The sequence below is a fragment of the Papio anubis genome, chromosome 1, assembly GCF_008728515.1.
Source record: "Papio anubis isolate 15944 chromosome 1, Panubis1.0, whole genome shotgun sequence".
Classification (NCBI taxonomy): Eukaryota; Metazoa; Chordata; class Mammalia; order Primates; family Cercopithecidae; genus Papio; species Papio anubis.
In genome coordinates this window covers 99161502-99187009 of record NC_044976.1, presented here as the reverse complement: position 1 = coordinate 99187009, position 25508 = coordinate 99161502, and the positions used below count along the sequence as shown (strand labels likewise).

At 36.6% G+C, this 25508-nt stretch overlaps 1 protein-coding gene across 8 annotated transcripts in view; it reads right to left on the bottom strand.

The window, feature by feature from the left end:
- The window catches only part of CDC14A (cell division cycle 14A), a 170873-nt gene that overhangs the window by 28618 nt on the left and 116747 nt on the right, over positions 1–25508 (bottom strand). For all 8 annotated transcript variants that reach the window (XM_021921278.1, XM_021921265.2, XM_021921267.2 and 5 more), the window contains 2 exons: positions 23024–23162; positions 7453–7612 (listed from right to left, as the gene is read on the bottom strand). In XM_021921278.1, the coding sequence (XP_021776970.1) occupies positions 7453–7612; positions 23024–23162 (299 nt within the window). The remainder of the gene's footprint in view (positions 1–7452; positions 7613–23023; positions 23163–25508) is intronic.

Here is a 25508-nt window from a genome sequence, read left to right as displayed (position 1 = left end):
ATGCACTTAACTACCCAGATTCAACATACTTTTACTTCCTCCCCTCAAGTTTACTTAAACACCCTCACAGGAGCCGCCGCATTGTCTGCAACGAGCCTCGTGGGCCACCGTTCTCCCCCAGCTCCTCTCAGGCGAGCGGCTGTGGTGGTGACGACAAGGGCAGGGGTGTTTTTTCTTTTAAAAAAAAAAAAAAAAAGTATTTGGCTAGGCATGGTGGCTCATGCCTGTAATGCCAGCACTTTGGGAGGCCAAGGCAGGTGGATCACATGAGGTAAGGAGTTCAAGACCAGCCCGGCCCACATAGTGAAATCCCATCTCTGCTAAAAATATAAAAATTAGCTGGGTGTGGTGGCACGTGCCTGTAATCCCAGCTACTTGGGAGACTGAGGCATGAGAATCACTTGAACCCAGGAGGCGGAGGTTGCAGTGAGCTGAGATCACACCACTGCACTCCAGCCTGGGCGACAGAGACTCTGTCTCAAAAAAAATAAATAAATAAATAATATAGATATATATATAGAGAGATGCAGATATATTTATGATACATTTTTATGTACCATGTATAATAAAGTATAGGTAAACATGAAAAAATATTAAAACCACCTATATATTTACAATCAAAAGCAAAACACATTAACATTCTGGCACATAGTCTTCCAGAATTTTCCCTGCGCTATATAAAACCCCCAACCTACTTCTTCCTTACAAAAAGAGGTTGTATTATATACATATGCTGCTTTGTAACTTTTTTAACTTAAAAAACATATTGTGAAAGTTTTTCAGGGCACATTTTTTTAAATCTCTGTCGTTTTATGGCTCCATAAAATTCCATTGTCTAGATATGCCTAATGTTATTATTTAACCGATACCCTAGGTTAGACTGTTCTCTGTCTTTCATCACTATAAACAGCCTCAACAAACATACTCTCATATATACCTGGTTTATGAACACTCTCTTATTATTGCCTTAAGACAAATTCATAGAAGTGGAATTCCTTTTAAAGTCATCTTCTACATGATCAAATTGCCCTCCAAAAAGGCTGTACCATTGTAAATTCCAACTAGCAATGTTTCGGAGCTTTTTATTCCCTAAACGTTTGTCAATACTGCATCCATTTTTAATACATTTGATAGGCATAAATAGCATGTCATCATTTAAATTTGTGTTTCTTCCATTTCTAGGGAACCTTTTTTATGTTTACCAGCCAGGAGGGTTCCCATATTGTTTTATTTGTGTACACAGTATTTTGGCGATTTGTAAGAGTTCTTTATATCCACAAAACCCCCTCATTTGTATATGTTGCATATATTTCCTCCCATCGATCATTGTGAGAATGAATTGGAGGTCAAGACTCAGGGGAGGGACACGTTTAAGTGGCCTGATGAGAGATAATGGATTGGATTAGGGTACGGGAAACTGCATGGGAGCCCAGACTCGGGGAGAGGGAAGAAGGGGGAAAGGTCCAGACAGGCAATACAGGTCTGAAAAAATTTACTAAAATGTAAACCGTATTATTTTTTGTCTAAACTAATCTTCTTTTATTTTGTCTCTGTGGCCATTGTACAAAAGTCTGGGGCATTTTTAGGACTATGAGAGATAGAACATATAAACTATAAAATTCTCAGTGATTAATACATAGCCTTCAAATTCAACAAAAATAGTTAACATTATTCAAAACATATTTACATTAAATTACAGAATTAAGAAACTAAAAAGCTATATGGAAAAGGACTTTGGCCTCCTGGAATACTGAATAAGATACACAGACATAAATATAACAAGCCTTATATTTATTAGGGGATTGATCCTATAAGATATACCAGGTCATAAGAGCCTGTAGGAGGAAAAGGTTTATTAGCAAATGCAGTACAATATATTGTGTGGCTCAAATCAATCTCATGAGTTGGTAGTCAGGGGAGAGTTTGAAAACTTTTCTCATCAGGTGCTGTTAGGCTTCCTTCCTTATACCAGATTCATTCTTCATGACAACTAAAGAACACATTCACAAATGACAAATGAGGAGAACCCACCCTGGGCCTCCATTCTGCCCTTAGGCTCTAGCCCCTCTCCCTACAAAATGCCAGGGCAGACTCTCTTTTGTCTTAAGCTGGTCCAGGAGAAGCAGATTCCCTGGAATCCACTGAAAAGAAACAAAACCACATGGCTGATGTGCTGGCAACAATGAAGAATCCTACCTAGTCCAGGGAAGACCCTCCTATCTTTGTCCCTCAAAGGAAAGGGGTCTGCTCTCAGATGCCCCATTGCCCTTTGGAGGATCTAAGCAGCAACACTCTTTCTTTTGGATACTGGACTGCCCTACATAAAGGCAAAAAAATGACAGTAAACTAAAATACTGTACCAAGAGAAGTACAATTAAAAAAAAAAAAAAAACAAGAGTGATGACCTAGTGAAAGAACAAATAACAACATAAATAATAAATATTTTATTCCACCAGTTGTTTTCTCCACACACAATCATGTCTACAGATTTCAGCTGGATAAAGTAATTGCTGACCAAAACGTAATCATGGCACAGTAAGCTATAGGAAAGGCTGTGGAAAGTCCCATTAGGAAGAGATCTACGAGATAGAATATAGCACACTAGGGAATAAAGATGGAAGAGTCATAATAGAAAAATGACATAAATAGACAGTTTAAATAGAAATGAGTAAAAATAGAAGTCCAAGAACTGGAAGATAAAGATGAGAACGGAATTTTTAGCAGATTTTAATAAATTGGCTAGGAAAGGTGGCTGAGTCGTCTCTAAAGTTCTTTTCAGCTCTCAGATGTTGAACCTACAGATTTAAGTGTTGGGGAAAGGCAAAGATGTCCTCTTTATAATAAGCTGCTTCTGATCAATAAAAAGTTTGAATTTATCAGAGCTACCCACATCTCTCTTCTGGCTGCCCCACTCACTGCCACTGGTTGGGACCTTTAAAACCTGGACCTCCCCATCACCAGCTCCCTGGCCTTCCACCCTCAGTCCTATATGACACCATGGCCAGAGTGATCTCCTGACACCGTGATTCTGTGTGCTGTCACTCCCCTGCTTAATAACCTCTGGTGGATCCCAATGGCATTCAGATTAGAACTGGTCTTCACTGTCATAATGGGGGAAAGAAAGGTGCTTAAAAGCGGGACATTAGAGATTTAATTTTAATTCATAGATTTTTCTAAGATGCACCCTGCTTATGAGTACTTGATGGATCTTATAAATCACAATATCTCAAAGATGTAATTAAAACAACTACATTCTTGTCTACTTGATTGTTAATTTGTATGAACTTGGCTGAATATTAGCAGCACCTATATCTAATTAATATCACTAAGTCAAGAGCATCTACCAATTGGCATGCTAATAACAGACTGTAGCCCTAAAGTAGAAAGACAAAATGTAAAAACCGTCGTTATTCCAGGAGAAGTTTATTAGCAGGAATGGTTACAGTTTTGCTCAAAATTACTGTATATAATTTACTAAAGGCACAATGAAGACCTCATAGAGAGTTACCAGAGTATAGTGAGAGGCCTCCTGGGAGGGTGGCTGAGTGCACAGACTTTGGAGCCAGAGCACAGAAGTTCAAATGACCACCTCACCATGTACTCAGGATCTTGGGCAGATAGATGGTTTGACCTCTAACTCAGGTATGTCTCCTGTAAATGGGCCTAGTAACACTGCCTACTTCATACGGCTACTGTAAAGATTAAAAGAGTTCATTAATGTCAAGTGCCTAAAACAGTTCCTGGCACATAGTGCCTTCATGCTAAGATTCTGATTTAATATTTGCACTTTAAATAAAGTACTTTAAATCCCATCTTTAAAAATAACTCCAAGCCATAATGGACCTATAGGCCCTAAATGTTAAAGTGAGCACTTATTGCTAGTACTGTTTTGTATTTGAGCACATAATGCACTTGTGTAGCTTAGATTATTGCCAATTTCATGTCTCTGTCCTTTTTTTTTCTCTGAAACTATAAGCCTTCTTCATCCATTCATATAATACTTATTCACATAATACCTTTGGTCAAAAATAGAATCGTGATGAAGACAAATAAAAGTCTCTACCTTCCTAGAGAGTATGAAAAGGAGGGATGAGGACTGAGGAGGAAAAGTATAGTGCAAGGCAGGAGCAGGGAGCCTAACCTACACCCACAGGATGGGCTGTGTATATTTCATAGTGCCCAGTCCAACACTGAAGTCCAGGCTCTATAAAGGTGAAGCCTCTATTTTATTTCTCATAACTCTAAGTTGACAAAGAACATTCATTAAAACCACAACCTAGTCCATCACTATGATCCGCATCATTCTGGTTGTTTTCCTTTCACCTATATCCTAAGCACTAAAAAACTGGGTTTTGTTTTGTTTTGTTTTTTTGAGATGGTCTCGCTCTGTTGCCCAGGCTGGAGTGCAGTGGCACGATCTCAGCTCACTGCAACCTCCGCCTCTCGGGTTCAAGTGATTCTCGTGCCTCAGCCTCCCAAGAAGCTGAGACTACAGGCATGTGCCATCACACCTGGCTAATTTGTTTTTTCTATTTTTAGTAGTGATGGGGTTTCATTATGCTGGCCAGGCTGGTCTCAAACTCCTGGCCTCAACTGATCCATCTGCCTCAGCCTCCCAAAGTGCCAGGATTACAGGCATAAGCCATGATGCCCGGCCTAAAAAACTATATTCGAATTCTCCGAATCTGGTAATACAGAGCTTCCTAGTAACTAATCACAAGAAAATTACTGTAGGCCTAGAAAGAAAAAAATAATTTAGAATATCTGCTTTAATCTTTTTTTTCAAGGCAATCTCAAGAGGAATACTGCCTTTTTGCACTTTCTATATATGCAAACTATGTAAATCCAGAAATTCCATGGACTTTCACCCTCCATGCAACCTGAAACACATTAAATTCTTAGAGCATTCTCAATCTATTTTTCCATGTGCAATTTATAAGAACAATAAAGACATCAATAACTCTGTTAAGTCCAATTTTGAGCAAGCTAATTTTCCATATTCATATGATATTCCAGAGCTGGCACCAGATAAGCATGGCAAGAAAAGTGCTTGTAAGAGTTACTTGCACAAAGCCATTAACTAGCTAATAAAGTAGTCCAAGAGCCTTATACATGATGCTGTGTAAAATATTCACCATACCATCATTCTGTGGCATCTCTGAATTCTTTCATTTCTGCCCTTGAATTTCAGAAACAATAGCATTTCAATGGCTAAAACTAAAATAATGATGGGGGGTGCTATGGTCTGAATATTTGTAGCCCCCAAAATTCATATGTTGAAATCCCAACCCCCAAGGTGATGGCATTAAGAGTTTGTTTGCTCTCTTTGCCATGTGAAGATGCAGAAGGTGCTGTCTATGAACCAGTAGGCAGGCCCTCACCAGACACCAAATCTGTGATGCCTTGATCTTGAATTTCCCAACCTGCAGAACTGTGAGAAATAAATTTCTGTTGTTTATAAGCCGCCTAGCCTGTAGTGTTTTGTTACAGCAGCCCAAATGGACTAAGACCAGGGAGTAGACTTACATATACTTATATTTAAAACTGACTTATTTTAAATTCCAATCATACTGCATTCCTTACCCTCACAGTGATACATAAATGTTAAGTATTCTTAAGATCGACAGATTGGGGATTAAAAGAGTATAAGAATAAAATGTTCTAACTACCAGATGTTAATTTAATCAAGATTATGATATAGAAAGTACTATGTTCCTGCAAGGTAAATATGTTTCTCAGATAACGGGATTAACTTTATGTTTGTCTTTTCAGAGTTCATAACTCAAAGCCCTGTTTACTAGAACTCAACAAGTAAACAGGGAAGGAAATGCTGACTAGAGCAAGAAAAAGGTATTCTTGCTTAGCTATATTATCACGTTAAAATCTTAGTTCAGAGCCTTTCTTTTTATTTGCTCTTAATAGGTGAGACTGGAACACAGAGACAAGAAAGTCAACAAAGGCTCTAACATCAGCATGACCTTGGATAAGGTGTATATTTCATCAGGACAGATGACTTAAATGGGTAAACTTAGTCACCTCATCAGCAGCCATCCTGGAGAACAGAGCACTAGGTTTAAAAATCAGTTCTTCCAACAGTCTCCATCCTTTGTCCTTGAAAGAAAACTCACGCGCCCAATCTCCAAGCACTCTGGCTATCTTTCTCGCTAAAAAGAAATCTGTTTGGGATGCCAATCATTAACCTAAGAGAGCTATAATGTGTTCCTTCCATTCTGCGTTCCTTGTGGGCTAAGCTTGAGCCACAGTATTTGGTTTAAGGCCCTTGTCTGGGTCTAATGGGTCACTGTCTAATAGAATGTAAATCTACATTGTTGCTTCTATATTTTTTCTTTTTCTTTTGTATTTTTTAGACACAGGTTCTTGTTCTGTCGCCCAGGATGGAGTACAGTGGTGCCATCATAGCTCACTACAGCTTCGACTCCTGGGCTCAAACATCCTCCCACCTCAGTCTCCCAAGTAACTAGGACCACAAAGGCACACATCACCCTGCCTGGCTTGTTCCACTATTTTGAACAGGTCCTTTTTTCTCTTTTTTTTTTTTTCTGCTCCTTTAGAGATAGAAAAATATAAACCAGATACTTAGCTTTACCTTAGGCATAACGTGGTAGAAAGACCTAAACTAGGAATTGAATGCCCAGTTCTCAAAGTGGCCCCACTACTAAACAACCCTGGAACTTTAGTTTCTTATCTTTACAACAGTGCAACCAAACAAATGGTTTCAATGTTGTTTCTAGTTCCAAAAATGCTCATAATCCTAATTCTTAGTAAATCTCTTCTATTTTTATTCAGAGGTAACAGAGTGTAATATAAAAAAAAGACAAGCTTGGACTCAGACAGACATGGATTGAACCATGTTTGACACTGAGGTTAGAACATCTCTGATACGCAATTTCCTTCCTATAAATAGAGATAGTATTACCTAACTCACCAGGTAGTTATGAATATTAAATCAGACAATATATATCAACTATTTAAGGTGGTTTGTTTACAGTAGAGCTTTAATTTTTTTTAAAAAAGTTGTCCTAATCATGTTTTCAAGTCGGCACTTACTTTAGAAATCAGCATGAATTTGAGGCTTTCAAAGCACCACTTGTGGTATGTATTATTTCAACTGTCACATTAAAATTTTTCTTCTTGATATCTATTTTAATTTTCAAATAGAAAGTTTGCTTTTCTGTTTCCTTTCTGTAAATATTCTCCCTTACCAGAGTAGCCTCCTTTATCATTTACTCCTTAAATTATAGCTTTTTTTTTTTTTTTAAGGGCAACTGGTTTCTTTCCTCTGCTTCTTGCTATATAGATGGATGACTCTACATCTAAAAACCTGGCACCCACAGCATCCAGAGAAAAGACACTGCTATGTTATATATGTCCAACTGAGAAACAAATGCAGAACATCAGTTTTAAGATAGAATCTTCCTAGGGAAAACTTACCTCTCCAAATCGTTCCACGTTTTGTATTTTTGAAAGATTTCCACCAATAGACATATCATCTAGGCTAGAAAGAATTTTATTAATACTTCCTTCACTGGATGGTCGATTTTTCAGTTTGGATCGGAAAATGTCTCCTTGGACCCACAACGATGCTTGTTTTCTGTAAAAACAAGCAACAAAAAAAAAAGACAAGAAAAAGTTATCTTTAAAACAATCTACTCTCATCTCAAAGGTATGATGTCTTATAAAGGAAAAGATTTAGCAAATAAGCATTTACAAATCATACTAGAAAATTATATCTTAGAATAGAGAACAATGAAGACACTTTCAAAAAGCCAAAATAAGATTTTATATTCAACACAAATGTCATCCTCCAACATTTGTCTGTACAGTTGACTGCTGAAGCCCTCAGATGCTTAGAACAAATTCCACAGCAATAAAGATTATGAGCCTATTTATCTTTTAAATATAAATTTGAAATCTTCAGTTTCTCAAGTAGCAATTTGATATGCCTGTTTATAAAAACAGAGACAATAACTGGACTCAAAACTGTAGATGAAAGAACTTGGGAGATATTACCCAAAAAGTACTACATACCTACTTTTGGGTGGTACCATGAAAGATCCTCACATATAACTTTAAAAACCTACTCTTAGAATCTAAAAGCAAGGCTTATAGCCTCAATTAGATTGTCCTTACAAAAGAAAATGTGTTTGAAGTTAATGTATAAATTTTCTTTCATTCATTAAGGCACAATCACAACTGTTTTCAAAGTTATACGAAGATAATTTAAAATATGTAAGCAAAATGACATTCTGAGGATTTTATTTTTATTGATGGAATCACCTTCATACACTTCCTCTAAGATAAACTATCCCATAAAATCACTTTATTTTTATCCTATAACACACTGTACAGAATAGAATTAAACTAAAAACACTGTGGTTCATCATAAAAAATATCAACATCCAATGAAATAATAGCATTATCACGGATATGCCACCAGTAAGAACAGATTTTTTTTAAAGCAACAGTATTAACTAATACTTTCTCACAAAGATTTCACATACCACATAAAATTCAGGTTAAAACACTGATCATTAGAGAAATGCAAATCAAAACCACAGTGAGATACCACCACACACCAGTAAGAATGGCTATTATCAAAAAGTTAAAAAATAACAGATGCTGGTGAGGTTACGGAGAGAAAGGAACACTTATACACTGTTGGTGGGAGTGTAAATTAGTTCAACCATTGTGGAAAGCAGTGTGGCAATTCCTCAAAGAGTGAGAAACAGAATTACCATTCATCCCAGCAATTCCATTACTAAGTATATATCTTGAGGAGTATAAATCATTCTACCATAAAGACACTTATACGCAAATGTTCATGCAGCACTATTCACAATAGCAAAGACAAGGAATCAACCTAAATGTCCATCAGTGATAGACTGGATAAAGAAAATGTGGTACATATACACCATGGAATACTATGCAGCCACAAAAAAGAATGAGATCGTGTCATCTGTGGGAACACGGATGGAGCCTCCCAAACCTGCACGTTGTCCACATGTACCCTAGAACTTAAAGCATAATATATGTATATATATAGATATCTATATCTTTTGATATCTCTCTATATACATATATATAGAGAGAGAGTGAGTGAGTTAGGTTGAAAGGAATAAAAATCATGATTAAAAAAAGAGAAGATTCAGCTCTGTCATAAATATTGAGAAATTCAGATAAATGAAACACACAGGAAGGACAGGATATACAGATGAAAGACTGAATCCCTGTCTCTCAAGAAGGGATTTCTAGTTTAGGATGAGAAAAGCAAACATACGAAGTCCAATGTTATAAACTCTATGATCAGGATTTGCACAGGACCTCAGGAAAAGAGGCCCCTTACTCAATCTGAAGGAATCAAAGAGAAGTTCCCCAACATTCCAGAAGTATCTGGAAAGATGAGCAGGACTATACAGCTAAGAGTATTGCCAAGCAAAGAAAACAACGTGGGCTGGAAAAAGTGGTATCAAAGAAAACACCACGTTTATGAACATGAATTGTTTAATTTGGCTGAAGCAGAGGCTATGAGAGATGGGCCCTGCATGTCATCCTAAGGAATTTAAATTTGATCCCCAAAATAAAGGAAAGACCTTTTAAAGGTCTTCAGGAATGAAAAAGTGGAAACAGAGGAGGAGAAGGACCTAAGAGGCTAGTTGAAAAAAATTCCAATTCCAAAAGAAGTTATAAAATGAAAATTCTGATGCTGCTGCCAACCTAAAGATGAAAATTACAAAGTGACAACTTTCACTTGCTTGGTTTGAAAGACGCAATCTGTCCCATCTCTGGAAAGGCTTGATTTGAACCTGAATATTAAAGATGAATAAGGTGTCAGAGCTGATTTGTGTGTTGCTAAGCAATGCTGTACGCAAGTGCTTCTTGAGAAAAAGCAGCACTTCACGCAAATTCCTTTTTATTGAAAATGCAAACCATGCTAGCTTTTATTGTGGTGTCTATTACTCCCTAAAAGCCTCATCTCAAACAAAAGAAGTAAAACATGTATTTTTAAGCATTTAGTATTTAAAAATCAAATCTTATGAAGCTAACACACCAAAGTACACACTCAAAGTACCTTCTCCAAGAATATAGTGCATTTTCTAAAACAGCATGAAATTTACTGACCCTCTGCTAATAGGGCATGTGCTTTAAAATGACAGGAAGGGATGTGTCTTGGTTTGAATAGAGGCTTAAGAAGTACAGCCAGTGCTGGGGTCATTGTTTTCAGCCATGTCCCTGCCCTGGGTTAGTTGGGCTTAGGCTAGCCAGACATGGGACATAAGAAAATAACTAAATAATTTGGCTGTGATGAGCCAAGTTACAGTTGATTCTGATCTAGAGCCTTCACAGGTCTTTTTTTTACATCTACTTTTAATATTCCTCTAATGAAATCCAAGTCAGTTGCACTGTTATAGTGAATATTCCTAGTTCTGAGTACAGAACACAATGGCAGCCAGCCATTGTGCAGGCTTCTGTGTGTGGCTGACCTGTCCCTAAGCCCAGCCTAATCCCATCTCCACACCAACCAAACTCTTCATCTTCATCCTTCTTCCATCCTGGACACATTTTCCCAAAAAACCCAACCCTGACCACAAAGTCCATCCAAAGCCACTATTTGGTCACTTCAAGTAGAAACATAACCCACTTTCTAGCTTGGCCTAGGCCTACTCTAGCCATGACTTGAGTACCAATCTGTTTTGTGTACCTTCTATTCCACCAGCCCAGAGTTATTATGAAAAGAGAGACAGTTCCTGGCCTAAAGAAGTTGGCTAAAAGGAAGACAGATTATTCAGCCTCAAAAAGAAATTCTGATACGTTACAACATGGATGAACGTTGAAAATGTGCTAAGTAAAATAAGCCAGACACAAAAGGACAAATATTGAATGATTCCATTTGCATGAGGAATCTAGAACAGGCAAATTCATAATGTCAGAAAATAGAACAGAGGTTTTCAGAGACTTGGGTAGGGGTTGGAGATAATGGGGATTCATTGTTTAATGGGTACATAGTTTCTGTTTGGAATGATGAAAACATTCTGGAAATAGTGCTGATGGCTGCACAACATTATGAACATATATAAAGTCACTGAATTATACACATAATAATGGTTAAAATTGTAAGGTTTATGTTATACATATTTCACCATAATACAAAATTAATTTAAAAATTCAGTCCTCTATCCAGAGTAATAACTGGCATGAGTATTTAATAATAAATTTCTGATGCAACCACTGCCAAATATTCTGATACATACTTAATTATCCTTAATACTTGAACCCATATTAGGATTTTATTTTTGCTTAGTCAGTAGTTCCAGTGTCAACTGGCAGTCAACAAATGGATCAGATAATGCAGCAGTAACTCTTGAAAAGAAAATCGGAAACTTCTATAACCGAGTGTTACTATGAAAATGTCATTTTCAATAAACAGTGTAAACTCAAACCTATGCAGTATGCCTGTAATTCTAATAAAACATAGTATCTTGTATTGTTAAATTCTGATTTTTATAGTATTTCAGATTATAATTTCTGTATTTTAGGAAACACAAAATGTTAAATCCTTAAAACAGATAATTAAAAATCTTTAGCCTATATTCCTTGACCTACTGTATGTATCTAAAAGAAAACCATAAAAGGAAATGGTACAGGTATGCAAAGGCATACAGAGTGAATATAATGGACTATGGAGACTATGGGCAAGAGAGATTAAAAACTACATATCGGGTACAATGTACACTACTCAGGTGATGGGTGCACTAAAATCTCGGAGTTCATACTATACAATTCATCCATGTAACCAATAACCACTTGCATCCCAAAAGCTATTGAAATTTAAATTTTTTTTAATTTTTCAAAAAAAGAAATGATAGAAGTCAATCTCAGCTAAAACTCAAACCATTAGTGTTAGACTTTTTCAAGCATTTTCCATTTTCTAAACAGATGTTTTTCATCTTATTTTTGGTAATTCCTGAAATAAAAAAAGCAATGGTTTAACCATTAATTTCTGATCTAGCTCAATCCAATTGTGAAACTTACCAAATGCTATGGATACCAAAGTAAAATGTAGCCTAAGTTGATATCTACAGCGTAAGGATGAGCCAAACACCCTTGTTATTGAATGTAGTTCAAGGACCAGCAGCATCGCATCACCTGGGAGCCTGTTAGAAATGCAGACTCTCAGGTCTCACCTCAGACCTGGCTGAATCAGAGACTGCACTGAACAAGATCCCCCAATGATTCCTAGGCACTTTCATGTTTGAGAAGCACTGAAGACAATGGAAGGCTTGCAAGAAAGTTAGAATTCTGAAAATATCCAACTAAGTAGAAGCTGATGAAGACATCTATGGTACTAAAGTAAAACAGCGGAATTTCTGATATATGGATTTAAGAATGAAAAAGAGTTCAACCATAATATTGTGCTTCTTAAAGATAACCTCGTTCAAAATGGAAGCTCTGCTTTACAGAGACAAAACTTCCTGTAAGAGCCAGGTTTAGGCTTTATGTGAGTTCTCTCTGTCTTAGGAGGAAATGCAAAATAAAAGTAATGCCATATTGGGCCCCATAAGTAAAGGATCTCCATGAAGTGAAAATCCCCATGGGAGCCCAACACTAGTCCCTCAATGATCCCTTTATAATGAATGAAAGCTTTAACAGATCATGATCCCCGAGGACACAGACAGATCTATCTATCTGTGATATAGGTTATGTATCACAGATAGATAATGGTACCCAAGGTCAGGGGAACATTCACACAGTAAACATTCAGTAAATAGAATCAACCAAATTGTAAAAGCAGCCTGACTCCACCTTTATAATTCTAAAGGTTGTCTCTGAGGACGTTGAGTCCAGAGTTGGCTCAAAAACAAAAAGATGTATTTTTACATCATTTTAAGAACCTTGAGGATGTTTGATAGAAGACACATTTGGGATTCAGAATGGTATTTTTGGTTTAAGAACTTTAGCTTTAAATAGAAGAAAAACACCTGATGGTTGTTTTGCAAATAGAGAGTTTTATTTATATCCTTTAAAGTTTAAATACAAAATTTCAGACTGTAACAAAGGAGAGGTCAGCCAATATGTAAATTCATCAACAACTCAAAAGGATGCTAATAAACATCTCTCTTACTGCCAGTGAATAAGAGGGCTGCTTGTTTAAGACACGGCAATTAAACACCTGGACATATTTTGGTCCTCAAGGACTAGGAGGATATGACAAACCAGCCTTTATAAGTCAGAGCTTTGGAATTAACATTCTCTAAAAAGCACTGATTGACTTTTCACCTTTAAAAGAATACAATCACTTTAACTTGTTCAGTCATTTTTGACAGGTGAAAACCTAACAGAAAACGTTTTTACCCTCTTATTTCTTGCTTAATGAACACGTTACTTATTCATGCTTTTGCGTCATCATTGACTTCATACTCTTCGTCTCTCCGATCATTAGTCTTCAAAGCCTTGTAATTTTTTTTTCTTCTTGAAATGTCCCTGGTACCCATCTCTAACTCTTCAGTCCAACTTCTACCCTCTTTTGATAAGTCCTTGTCTCTCTGAGATGGATGATAATAGTCTCCTTTTTAGCCTCTCTGATTCCAATCTCCATCCACCCAATTCATCTTACACATTGTTGCAACCCAAGCTTCCTTAAATAACACTTAAGTCACACGACTCCTCTATACGCTCTTATTCATCATACTTTCTAATTTGGAGTATTTGGAATTAAATACTCCAAATTAGAAAGTATGATGAATAAGAGAAGTTCAGAATATGCATGTTCATCACTAGGATCTGCATCTCTTACTGTAATATTTGCTATCTATACAAAGCAGATGTATTAATTTCCTAAGGATATTGTAAAGCACTGCCATAAATGTGGTGGTTTAAAAGAACACAAATTTACTTTCTTACAGATCTGGAGTTAGAATTCTGAAATCAGTTTCACTGAGCTAAAGCAGTGACAGTAGGCAGGGCTGGTTCCAATACAGGCTTTGAGGAGATAATTTGTTTCCTAGCCTTTTTCAATTTAGAGTGGCTGCACATATTCCTTGCCTTATGGCTCCTTCCTCCATCTTTAAAGTGCATCAATCCAATCTCTGTTTCAGTCATCATATCGGCTTCTCCTCTAAATGGCTCCTCCTGGGTCCCTCTTCTAAGGACACTGTGATTATATTGGGCCCACCCAAATAATCCAGGATAATCTCCCCACATCAACATCCTTAACTTAATCACTTCCGTAAAGTCATTTTTTCCATATACAGTAACATTCACAGCTGGCACAATTCACAGGGATTAAAACATGCATATATTTGGGGAGACACTATTCAGACTGCCACAGCAGATTCCATGCCAAAAATTATAGCCAGACTAATTACCTTAAAATATAAGGCAATAATACCATTTCTGGAAAATGAAGTAGATGTACTTTTCCCTATTCTTCCCAATAAGTAAAATTTAAAATCCTATATATATTTTTTTAAAAAATAACAAGACTCTGAAAAATAGAAAATAAAAAGGCAGAGTGGTTGGAACTTTGAGACCTAAGTAATGAAATGGTGCTGAGTACCTCGAGTTTTCTTTTTGCCTTACTTAGCCCAGTCTTAGGGCTGAAGAAGATAATGATCCAAAATGCCAACAGAGCCGGGGTTTTTTGGTTTTGTTGTTGTTTTGGGTTTTTTTGTTTGTTTTTTTTTTTTGCAACGGAGTCCTGCTCTGTCACCCAGGCTGGAGTGCAGTGGCGCAATCTCGGCTTACTGCAACCTCCGCCTCCCGGGTTCAATTGATTGCCTCAGCCTGGGAAGTAGCTGGGATTAGAGGTATATGCCACCACACCCAGTTAATTTTTGTATTTTTAATAGAGACGGAATTTCATCATGTTGACCAGGTTGGTCTCGAACTCTTGACCTCATGTGATCTGCCTGCCTTGACCTCCTAAAGTGCTGGGATTACAGGCATGAGCCACCGTGCCCAGCCCAGAGCTGATATTTTTAAAGCCCAAAGAAAAGCCTGCTCTGTCTAGTCAAAGGAACAGGAAAAGGGTATCCTAGAAGACAAAAAACATTTCAACAACTGCTCTTCTCCAGCCAAACCCCACAGGAAAAAAACTGTGGCCCTAACCCTGACAGCCAGCAAAGACTGAGAGGGATCCTGGATTTCCACGCTGCCAGGCTGTAGGCAGGCACCCCTATACCCTTTGTCAGTCACTCACCAGAGAAGTGTTAAAGAAGGCTAAGTTGGGAGTCAGGTAATGAGATCCCCCAGTTTCCGCCCCACTCCTCACTAAGGTATTAATGGTGGACCCTGGAAGTCCACCTCAACCAGGCAGTGACCAGCAACCCTCCCTTATCAGCTGGAGTGGTGTCACAGGAGGCCTAGTGGAGAGTGAAGACTTTCACCAACACCCTTCAGCAACAAGGTGACCCCTATTACAGTGTCAGTGCAGACGAGATGGGAAGCTAGAACTCCCACCTCCACCCACCAGCAACAAAAAGTCTCTCAACCTTGGACATCAACAGAGGCTGAGTGCAGAATCCAGACTCCTGCCTCCACCTGGTAGTAGCAATGTAGCAACCCCCCACCCCCCAACCCAACGGCCACCACCTTCCCCTGCTGGAGCATCTAAGAAGCCAGATACAACAGAATGTTTAAGTAAGATCCAGAGTCCCACAACATACTAGGAAAATGTTCAGGTTAACATTTTCTGACCTTGACATTGACTGAATGAAAAGAGATGATCACTAAATGCCAACACCAAGATGACAGAGATGTTAGAAGAATTTGACAAAGATTTTAAAGTAGCCATGACAAAAATGCCCCAACAAACAATTACAAAGACACACGAAACAACTGACAAAATAGGAAGTTTCAGCAAAGAAATAAATATAAAGAAAACCAAATGGAAAGTTTAGAATAGTATATAAACAAAATGTAAAATTCAGCGAGTGGGTTAAACGGCAGAATTGAGAGATGAGAGAATTTGTGAAGCTGAAGATAGAATAGTGGAAACTATCCAATCTAAATAACTAAGAGAAAATAAACTAAAAATAAAATGAAGAGAGTCCCAGAGAGCTGTGGGACTTAAAAACTGAACACTCATGTCAACAGAGTTCCAGAAGGAGAGAAAAAAGAGGACAGGGTTCAGAAAGTACTTAAGTAAATAATAGCTGAAAAAGCTTCCAAATTTGACAAGGCATAAACCTAAACATTCGAGAAGCTGAGTAAACCTCAAAAAAGGATAATTCCAATGAAATCCACACCCAGACACATTGCCCAAATCCTGAAAACTACAAACAAGCAGAAGGAAATAAATATAAAAACATGAACCAATGAAATTAAAAACAAACAAAAATATAAGGAGAAAATTAATGAAACAAAGAGCTGATTCTTTGAAAAGATCAATAAAATTGTCAAACTTCTAGTGAGACTGACAAAGGGAAAAAATATATATAAATTACTAACATCAGAAATGAAGCCAAGAAAAATCACTACAGGCCCTGCAAACATAAAGGAATACTAAAAAAAAAAAAAGCAACTCTACAAACGTAAATTTGACAATTTAGATGAAACTGGCTAATTCCTCAAAAAACAAACTACACTAATTCACCCAATATGAAATGGAGTATTTATCTATTAAGGAAATTGAATTCATAATTTTAAAAAGAAATCCCCAGGCCCAGATAATTTCACTGGAGAATTCTATCAAGCATTTTAAGAATTCACACCAGTTCTTACAATCTCTTCCAGGAAACAGAGAAGAACAATTCCCAATTCATTTCATGAAGCCAGTATTATCCTGACACAAAACCCAGACAAAACAGTACAAAAAAAGAAAACTACAAACCAATGTTACTTAAAAATATGGACATAAAAATTTTTAACAGAGTTCAGCAATACATAAAAAGAATTACACACCACGACCAAATGGGGTTTATTCCAGGGACATAAGGCTCCTTCAATATACAAAAAACAATTGACGTAATCTACCATATTAACAGTCTAAAGAAGAAAATCATGTGATCTTATCAATTAATGCCAAAAAAGTATTTGACAAGTCTCAACACCCATTCATGATAAGAACTCTCAAAAACATAGAAATAGAGGGGAGCTGCCTCAACTTGATACAGAATATCTATAGAAAACCTCAATTAACATACTTAATCCAGGTGAATGCCTGGATGCTTTCCTTCCAAGACTGGGAGCACGACAAGGATGTCTGCTCTTGTCATTCTTATTCATTACAGTGCTGGAAGTTTTAGCCTGTCCAACAAGGGAAGAAAAGGAAACACAAGGTATATAGATTAGAAAGAAAATAAAACTGTCCTATTTGTGGTTGAAAAAGCAATCCCCAAGAATTTGCACATACATACACACACACGCCCCCACACAAAACTCCTAGGTTTCAGGATACAAAATAAACATAGAAAAATCAACTGTGGCCAGGCAGGGTGGCTCACACCTGTAATCCCAGCACTTTGGGAGGCCGAGGTGGAAGGATCACCTGAGGTCAGGAGTTCGAGACCAGCCTAGCCAACATAGTGAAACCCCATCTTAAAAATACAAAAAATTAGCTGGGCGTGGTGGCACACACCTGTAATCCCAGCTACTTGGGAGGCTGAGGAGGGAGAATCACTTGAACTCAGGAGGCGGAGGTTGCAGTTAGCCAAGATCGCGCCATTGCACTCCAGCTTGGGCAACAAGAGAGAAACTCCATCTCAAAAAAAAAAAAAAAAGAAAAAAAAATCAACTGTATTTCTACATACTAGCAATGAACATATGGACATAAATACCATTTATAATTGCTAAAAAAAAAAAAAAAAAGTACTTACGTGTAAATTTAACAAAAAAGGACTTGCATCCAGAAAACTATGCAATGCTGATGAAATAAATCAAAGAAGATCTAAATAAATGAAAAGACCTATCATGTTTATGGATTAGAAGACTCAACAATAGTAAAGATGTCAATTCTCCCCAAATCAATATAGAAGATTAACATACTTCCCATTAAAATCCCAGAAACATTATCTGTAGATTTAGACAGGTTTACTCTAAAATTTATATGAAAAGGAGAAGAAAGTGGAATTGCTCAGAATATTTTGTTAAAGAAGGAGAAAGTGGAAGGAATCACTCTTCCAATGTTAAGGCTCACTATATGGGTTCAGTAATCAAGACAGAGTGGTACTGAAGGAAGGAGACACATAGGCCAATGGAACAGAACAGAGAACAAAGAAATAGATCAACACAAATATATCCAAATGATTTTTGATATTGCTATAGAAACAATTCAGTAGAGAAATTGAATTTTCAACAAAAATGGTACTGAAGCAACTGGGCATGCATAGGCCAAAAAAAAGAAGCTTGACCTAAGTCTCACACATTATGAAATAAACAAAAAACCTCAAAATTCATCACAGACTTAAATATGAATGTAAAACTATAAACTTTTTGGAAAAAAAATACGAGAAATCATTGAGTCTAGGGATAAACTAAGAGTCTTAGACAATATCAAAAAGAAAAAAGTGATAAAAGGGATTTCATCAAAATTTAAAACTTTTATTCTGTAAAAGATCCTATTAAGAGGATGAAAAGACAAGTTATAGACTGAAAAAAAACTTGAAAAACATTTATCAGACAAAGGACTAGTATCTAGAATATACGAAGATAGACCTTAGTCATCAAGAAAAAGCAAATTAAAACTCTAAAGCAAGTTATCACTTTAAAAAATCTAATGGCTTAAATTTAAGAGACTGACAAACCATTGCTGATGAGAACATAAACAGGCATATCTACTTTGGAAAACTGTTTAATAATTCTAACGCTGAATGCACACATACCCAACTGTTTCACTCACAGGTATATCTCTAACAGATAGGTGCACCAAAAGATATGAAATAGCTAATGAAGCTGAATCGCTTTTCGCATGTTTATTGGCCATGTGTACATTCTCTTCTATGAAGTATCTTTTTGTGTTTCTTACACATTTTTTATCAGATTGTCTTTTTATTGTTAATTTGTAGGATTCTAAGTATTCTGGGTACTAGTACAGTGCCCATTATTATGTGATGCAAAGATTCTCCTACTCTTGTGGTTTTCATTTTCACTCTCTTAACAGTGTCTTTGATGAAGAGAATTCTACAATTTCAACTCAGTTATAGGCAATGCTTTCTGTGTACCACTTAAGACATCTTCGTTAACTTCAAAGTATGAATATATTATTTTATGCTATCTTCCAGAAGCTTTACTGATTTTTCTGTCACATTTAGATCAACAACTCATCAGGAATTCCTTTAAAAAAAAGGTTGTGAGATAGGAGCCAAGGTTCTCTTTTTCCCCATATGGATATCCAGTTGACCCAGCAGAATTTACTAAAAAGACCTTTTCCTGTTGCTCTGTCATGTCACCTTTATCATAAATCAAGTGTCTGTATATGTCTGAATTTGTTTCTGCACTTTATATTCTATTCTGTTGGTTAATTTCTCTGTCTTGACACCAGTACCTCAACATCATAATTGCTGCAGTTTTAAAATGAATCCATGTCTGGGAGTGTAAACTCTTCAGCTGTGATCTTATTCAAGATAATCTTTATCTTTTCATTTATTTATAACTTCTTTAATTTCTCTCAATAAAAAAATTTCTTTGGTTTTCTATGTAGAGATATTGCACATCTCTAACCTGAAGTTACTGGATGTACTGTAAATGGTATAATTTTTTAGGTTTTATTTTCTAATTTAAGGAATATGGAATTACAACTGATTGTGCTCCTGTGTAACCACAACCCAAGATAAGATACAGAACATTTCCAGCACTCTAGAAAGAAAGTTCCATCATGCTTTTTTGGGGGGTCAGTTTTCCTTGACACACCTCAGAAGCAATTGCTTTCTGATTTCTATCACCACAGAATAGTTTTGCTTGTTCTTGGGCTTTATCTATACAGCACGTATTATTTTATGTCTGGCTTTTCTTCCCCTCTTACAATAATATGATATTCATCTATGTTGAGTATATCAGTAATTCATTCTTTTTTATCGTTGGTTAGTATTTCATTTTAGGAACATATTATGATATGTTCACTTATAAATTGTTGATGGACATTTGGATGATTTCTAATTTTGGGCTATTATGAATAAAGCAACTGTGAATATTCTTGTGCAAGTCTTTTTGTGGACAAATGTTTTCATTTCCCTTATTTAAATACCTAGGAATGAAATCATTGGGTCATAGGGTTAAATATAGATTAACATTATGAGAAACTGCCAAATAATTATACACCAATTGGTTAACACATGAGAGTTCCAGTTGCTCCATATCTTTGCCAGCATTCTGTAGTAAAACTTCTTTTTTGTTTGTCATTTTGGTTGACATAAAAAAGTATCTCATTGTGGTTTCAATTTCTATTTCCCTGATGGCTAATGATGTTGGATATCTTTTCATATACATATATTACCTTCTGTGAGATATCCGGTCAAGGCTTTTGCCCATTAAAAAATTAACTTTTAAAATTGCTTCTTTATAGTTTTTAATATATGTGCACAAGTCTTTTGTCAGATACGTATATTGTGTGCCTTTTAATTAGCAGAATTTTTAAATTGTGCTAAAATTTTTGAAAATTGACTTGTATCCTGCAATCTTACAGGATTTCTAAGTTTTTGGGTTTTTTTAATTGCATTGGTTAAGATTTCCGGTATAATATTAGAAGTAGTGAGAGTAGACACCCTTGTTTTGTTCCTGATCTTACAGGAAAAGCATCACCATTAAATATAATTTTATATAATTTTAGCTGTAGAGTTTTCATAGATTATTTTTATCTGAATGAGGAAATTTCCTTCTATTTCTAGTTTATTGAAAGTTTATATTAAAAATGGGTACTAAACTTTGTCAAATTTTTGAACATCTATTGAGATAATCACATAATTTTTCTACTTTTTGTGTTAATGTGGTGAATTATATTGATTTTCTAATACTGAACCATGATGGTCATGATGTACTATCTTTCTTATATAGCTGGATTTGACATGCAGTGTTTCTTTAGGAACTCTGTGCTTATGATCATGAGGAATATTCACCATCTGTACATCATTTTGGAGGAATTTCTGTTCAAATCATTTACCTATTTTATATTAAGTTGTTTTCTTGAGTTTTGAGAGTTCTTTATATACAGCTTAAGTATCTATAAATTTAAAAATCTTTCTTCAGCCTAGAGTGCCTTTGCCTCATAACTCTAATTTCTTCTCTTACTATTTTGAGATATGGCAGAGAGAAAGAGTATAATAGGGAGGTTGGAAGGAGTACGCAGCCATGAAACATGAGGGCTGTGTTATCTGACACCCTGAGAAAGCTAGGTGACCCTGACTGGTAGAATTCTCTGCTATATCTCCTCACCTTGCGAGCTGTACTTAGCAGAATGCCTGGGGCAATAGGTACAGAGATACCTATTAAATGACAAGCAATAATTTTAAGATATTGATTAAACGGTTTAAAGAACTAGGCTTAGGAGTATTTGGTTTTTTAACCCTAAGACCATTTCTTCAACTTCAGTAATTAGTATAATAAAAACCTGGCAGATACATGGCACAAAGCTCCAGGCTACAGGCACATAAAATGCAAAACAGAGAAATAGAGGAAGACAATGGCTGAGAATCTGATCAAGAATAAAGCTCCAAAATAACAGAATTATTTTATTTGTACCTCACAGGTAAAAACAGATACATCTCTGTCTTTGTAATGATCCTGTCCGTGCATATTTTTCTAACGCATTCATTATACTTCTGTATCATTCTTTTAAGCTAAAGTATAACCGCTCATTTTTCAGCACTTCTTAATCAGTTATTACCTCTAGGATTGGCAACTAAAGTAATTCATTCCTCAGCAGGCTCAAATCCTCTTATTCATTTCAGATGCTAAGAGTTTACTTACGGCATCTTCCTATGAAATTCATGATCATTTCTTTATGAATTCACACATGATCATGATCATTAAAACTGGAAAGGAATAATTACATTTACATTGGAAATAACTAATTATATGGAAAAGAATGCTATTCAAAAGAGAGCCATCAGTCGGGCATAGTGGCTCACACCCATAATCCCTGCACTTTGGGAAGTCAACGTGGGAGGACTGATTGAGCCCAGGAGTTCAAAACCAGCCTGGGCAACATAGTGAGACCCTGTCTCTACAAAAAAATTAAAAATTAAAATTAAAATAAAATAGGGTCAACCCAGCATAAAAAGAAAAAAAAATGAAGTTTCAGTAAAAGATATCACTAATGAATAGTATTTCAGAGCTGGACCTAGATCTACCAGTACTAACTTCATCTTCTCATTTTATTAATGAGTACATTGAGATATGTTCTAACATTCTAAGAAGAAAGGATTGTGTCCTACAGTTTAAATCTCTCTATCTCTTGGGCTGAGGCTAGACAAAAAGTTAATGAATGAAAGGCTATGGGAATAAATGAATGAGTGAATAAATAAGTATTCTTCTAAATAATGGTCATAAAGCTAGTTAGTGGCAGAGTCAGAAATAAAACCCAGTTCTCCTCCTTTTTTCTTCTGTGGTAACTTCTTGGGTAAATTCATAAGTTGTACCTACATTAGCAGTTTAGTTGGTTGTCAGGAGAACAGCAGTCTTACCAAAATCACTGAGTGACCTTAATTGTGTTTTTCTTTTTCCCATTATGCTTTAAGACATGCAAACAAAAGAAAAGAATGAAAAGTGCCATGTGGGATGTCATAAGAAAATTGCACTGTAGCCAGATCACACATAGAAAATGACAGAAAAAGGGTAGGCAGAGATGGCTCTGTGATTTTCTTCTCACTCTCACCTGATCTAAGAGATATAAAAGGTACAAAGTTAGAATGCATTAGCTGTCAAATCAACAATATTCTATTAGAGGCACACACTTCTCTTAACAATGGAGCCATTTTATAACCACAGGCTGACATGGTCCACAACCAGGGGAACAAGAGGTAGAAAAGATCAAGGACAGGATATAATGTGATAATGGAGACAATATACTTACTCTTCCAGAAAGTGCTGTTGGGGTCCTATAATAGAACCTGGCCGGCATATTCTAATCCAAGCAATTATTTCAGCGTGTGTAAACCTGTAGTGTTTCATTACATAACAGGCTATCAATGTCCCTGTTCTTCCAAGACCAGCTGTAAGAGAGGGAAACAGTATAAGAAATATAAAGTCTAGCAAATGCTCCCACAAAAACACTGAAATCAAACCTTGCCCAGAAACTGCTCTGCATTCAAGTGTAATGATATTATCAACAGCTAATAAACATAACTGCTATCATGTAAAACTCATTTTTTCTTTAAACAATGGAAAGGGCAAAATGAAGCTGCCATAGATTTGGGGGCAAGAAAGTGATGGGACAAAAAGCAAATGGGTCTGGCAGCAGCATCACTGGCTGGATTGGAAAAGCCAGAGATGAAAGCAAGAGAGATGAGATGGAAGGCAGGGGCAGGGAAGCAAGGATGGCTGAAGGAGGTTGGGATGAGGATGGAAAGGGATGAGGCCGAGCAAATGCAATAAAGAGGAAAAGATGAATTAGAAATCCATTAGGACTGGGTCACAGGGAAAGTTATAGGTAAGTGACATTTCTGACCTAGAAAACTGGTACAATGTTGACTTCATCCATGAAAACATTTAGTTAGAAAAAGAAATAAGGAAAAAAAAAAATGTGTGTATGTGCATGTGTGTGTGTGTGTGTGTGTAAAACAAAACAAAGTAGGGGAACATTGATAGTTTCATTTTTTACATGTTCAAGAATCTTTTGCTTTTGAGGGGACCTTTGTCAGCGTTCCCTGACCAAACAATAAAGGTGGTTTTCTCTTATCTCCCAGTACTTGAGAGCACACAGTACTTCAGCAAATCTAAGACTACTGTCGTGTAGCATCTAAGTTCCGCTAAGAAAGAAAAAAATTAAACTATGACACGCTCTCAATTTTAAGATGAATTCTAATTTCAGAAATGTTAAAATGTGAAAAAGGTATGTCTTTAAATCAGTGTTCCTCAACCTTTTTTACAGTATTGTTCCTTCCAGGAGCCTTTTTAGATATTTTATTCCTAATCAATCCAAATGAAATTTCACCGTCACAGATAGACTGCATATCTGTTTATGTAAATTTGTGTTTTATAAAAAAAAAAAAAAAAAAAAAGTTTTTCATCCCACCAAAACAACAATTTTGTCCCCTTGGGGGCAATATTCTTGGATTGAGAATATATATTGAAAATGCAAATTAAAGGACTATCAATCTGATGTCTACAGATGCCTGACATTTCCTTCCCATTAACCCTTCCTTTTTTTTTTTTTTTTAGACTGAGTTTCGCTGCTGTTGCCCAGGCTGTAGTGCAATGGCACGATCTCGGCTCACCGCAACCTCCGCCTCCCAGGTTCAAGCGATTCTCCTGCCTTAGCCTCCCGAGTAGCTGGGATTACAGGCATGCACCACCATGCCCAGCTAATTTTGTATTTTTAGTAGAGACAGGGTTTCTCCATGTTGGTCAGTCTGGTCTCGAACTCCTGACCTCAGGTGATCTGCCCTCCTTGGCCTCCCAAAGTGCTAGGATTACAGGCGTGAGCCACAGCTCCCGGCTAACCCTTCCTTTTTAAGAAGTATTCATACTCTGTTTTATTAGATGAGGTGTGTGTATGTTCTGTTTTAATCTGAAGGGACTCTTGTCCCAGATCAAACATCAATGTTCTTTAGAGGGGTGAGGTTTAATTGTGGTCTCAGTGGGGCTCCCCGTTGTTTACGATTAAGAGTTCTGAGTAATTTGCCTTCTATTTCACCCAGTGCCTATCATTGTTAATTCCCTAGATGCCTGGCAAGACTACAAGAAACCGTATAGATAAAACACAGGTGACATCCTGGAGCAGAAGCCAGAGCCCAGTGAGTTTCCAGAGTTCTTCCTTCAAGTCACCAATTTGGGTGTCTATCTGGAGAGAAAAGGGCCTTCCTTATGGAGACAACACTCTCTCTCACTGCTCCCCGCTGTGCAAAGACCTGGATGGCTCCCTCACTTAGGCTCCTGTTCACACTCACAACCAAAAAGGAGGTGCAGGAAATTTTCCAATTTCTCTGAAACTAAAGCAGCTTCCCCCTTTTAAAAAAGAGTCTATAATTTTGATCTATAAAAAGAACGTACTTAGCACTCAATAGTTAGGAGCTCTTACCACAACTGAACAGAATAGGAACATTTCACTAAGTTTCTATAAAAACTTTAACAAAATTTTTAAAGCATTTGTAATTAAAGGGCTCCGTGCCACAGCATGACAAGATGTTGAAAAGTGTTCTATTTATACCAAGTCAAACACCAATTGCTTTACAGTTCCAGGCATTTTCTGAAAGCCCTATAGAACATCAATAATCACATACTGGAATATCACAACGTTGCTGTATTTTAGATTATTATTTGTGGTAGAGAATTTCAAGAATTGATAGCCATCTCTTTTATCAACCACAAAGTGAAATGCAGATATTGAAATGTAATCC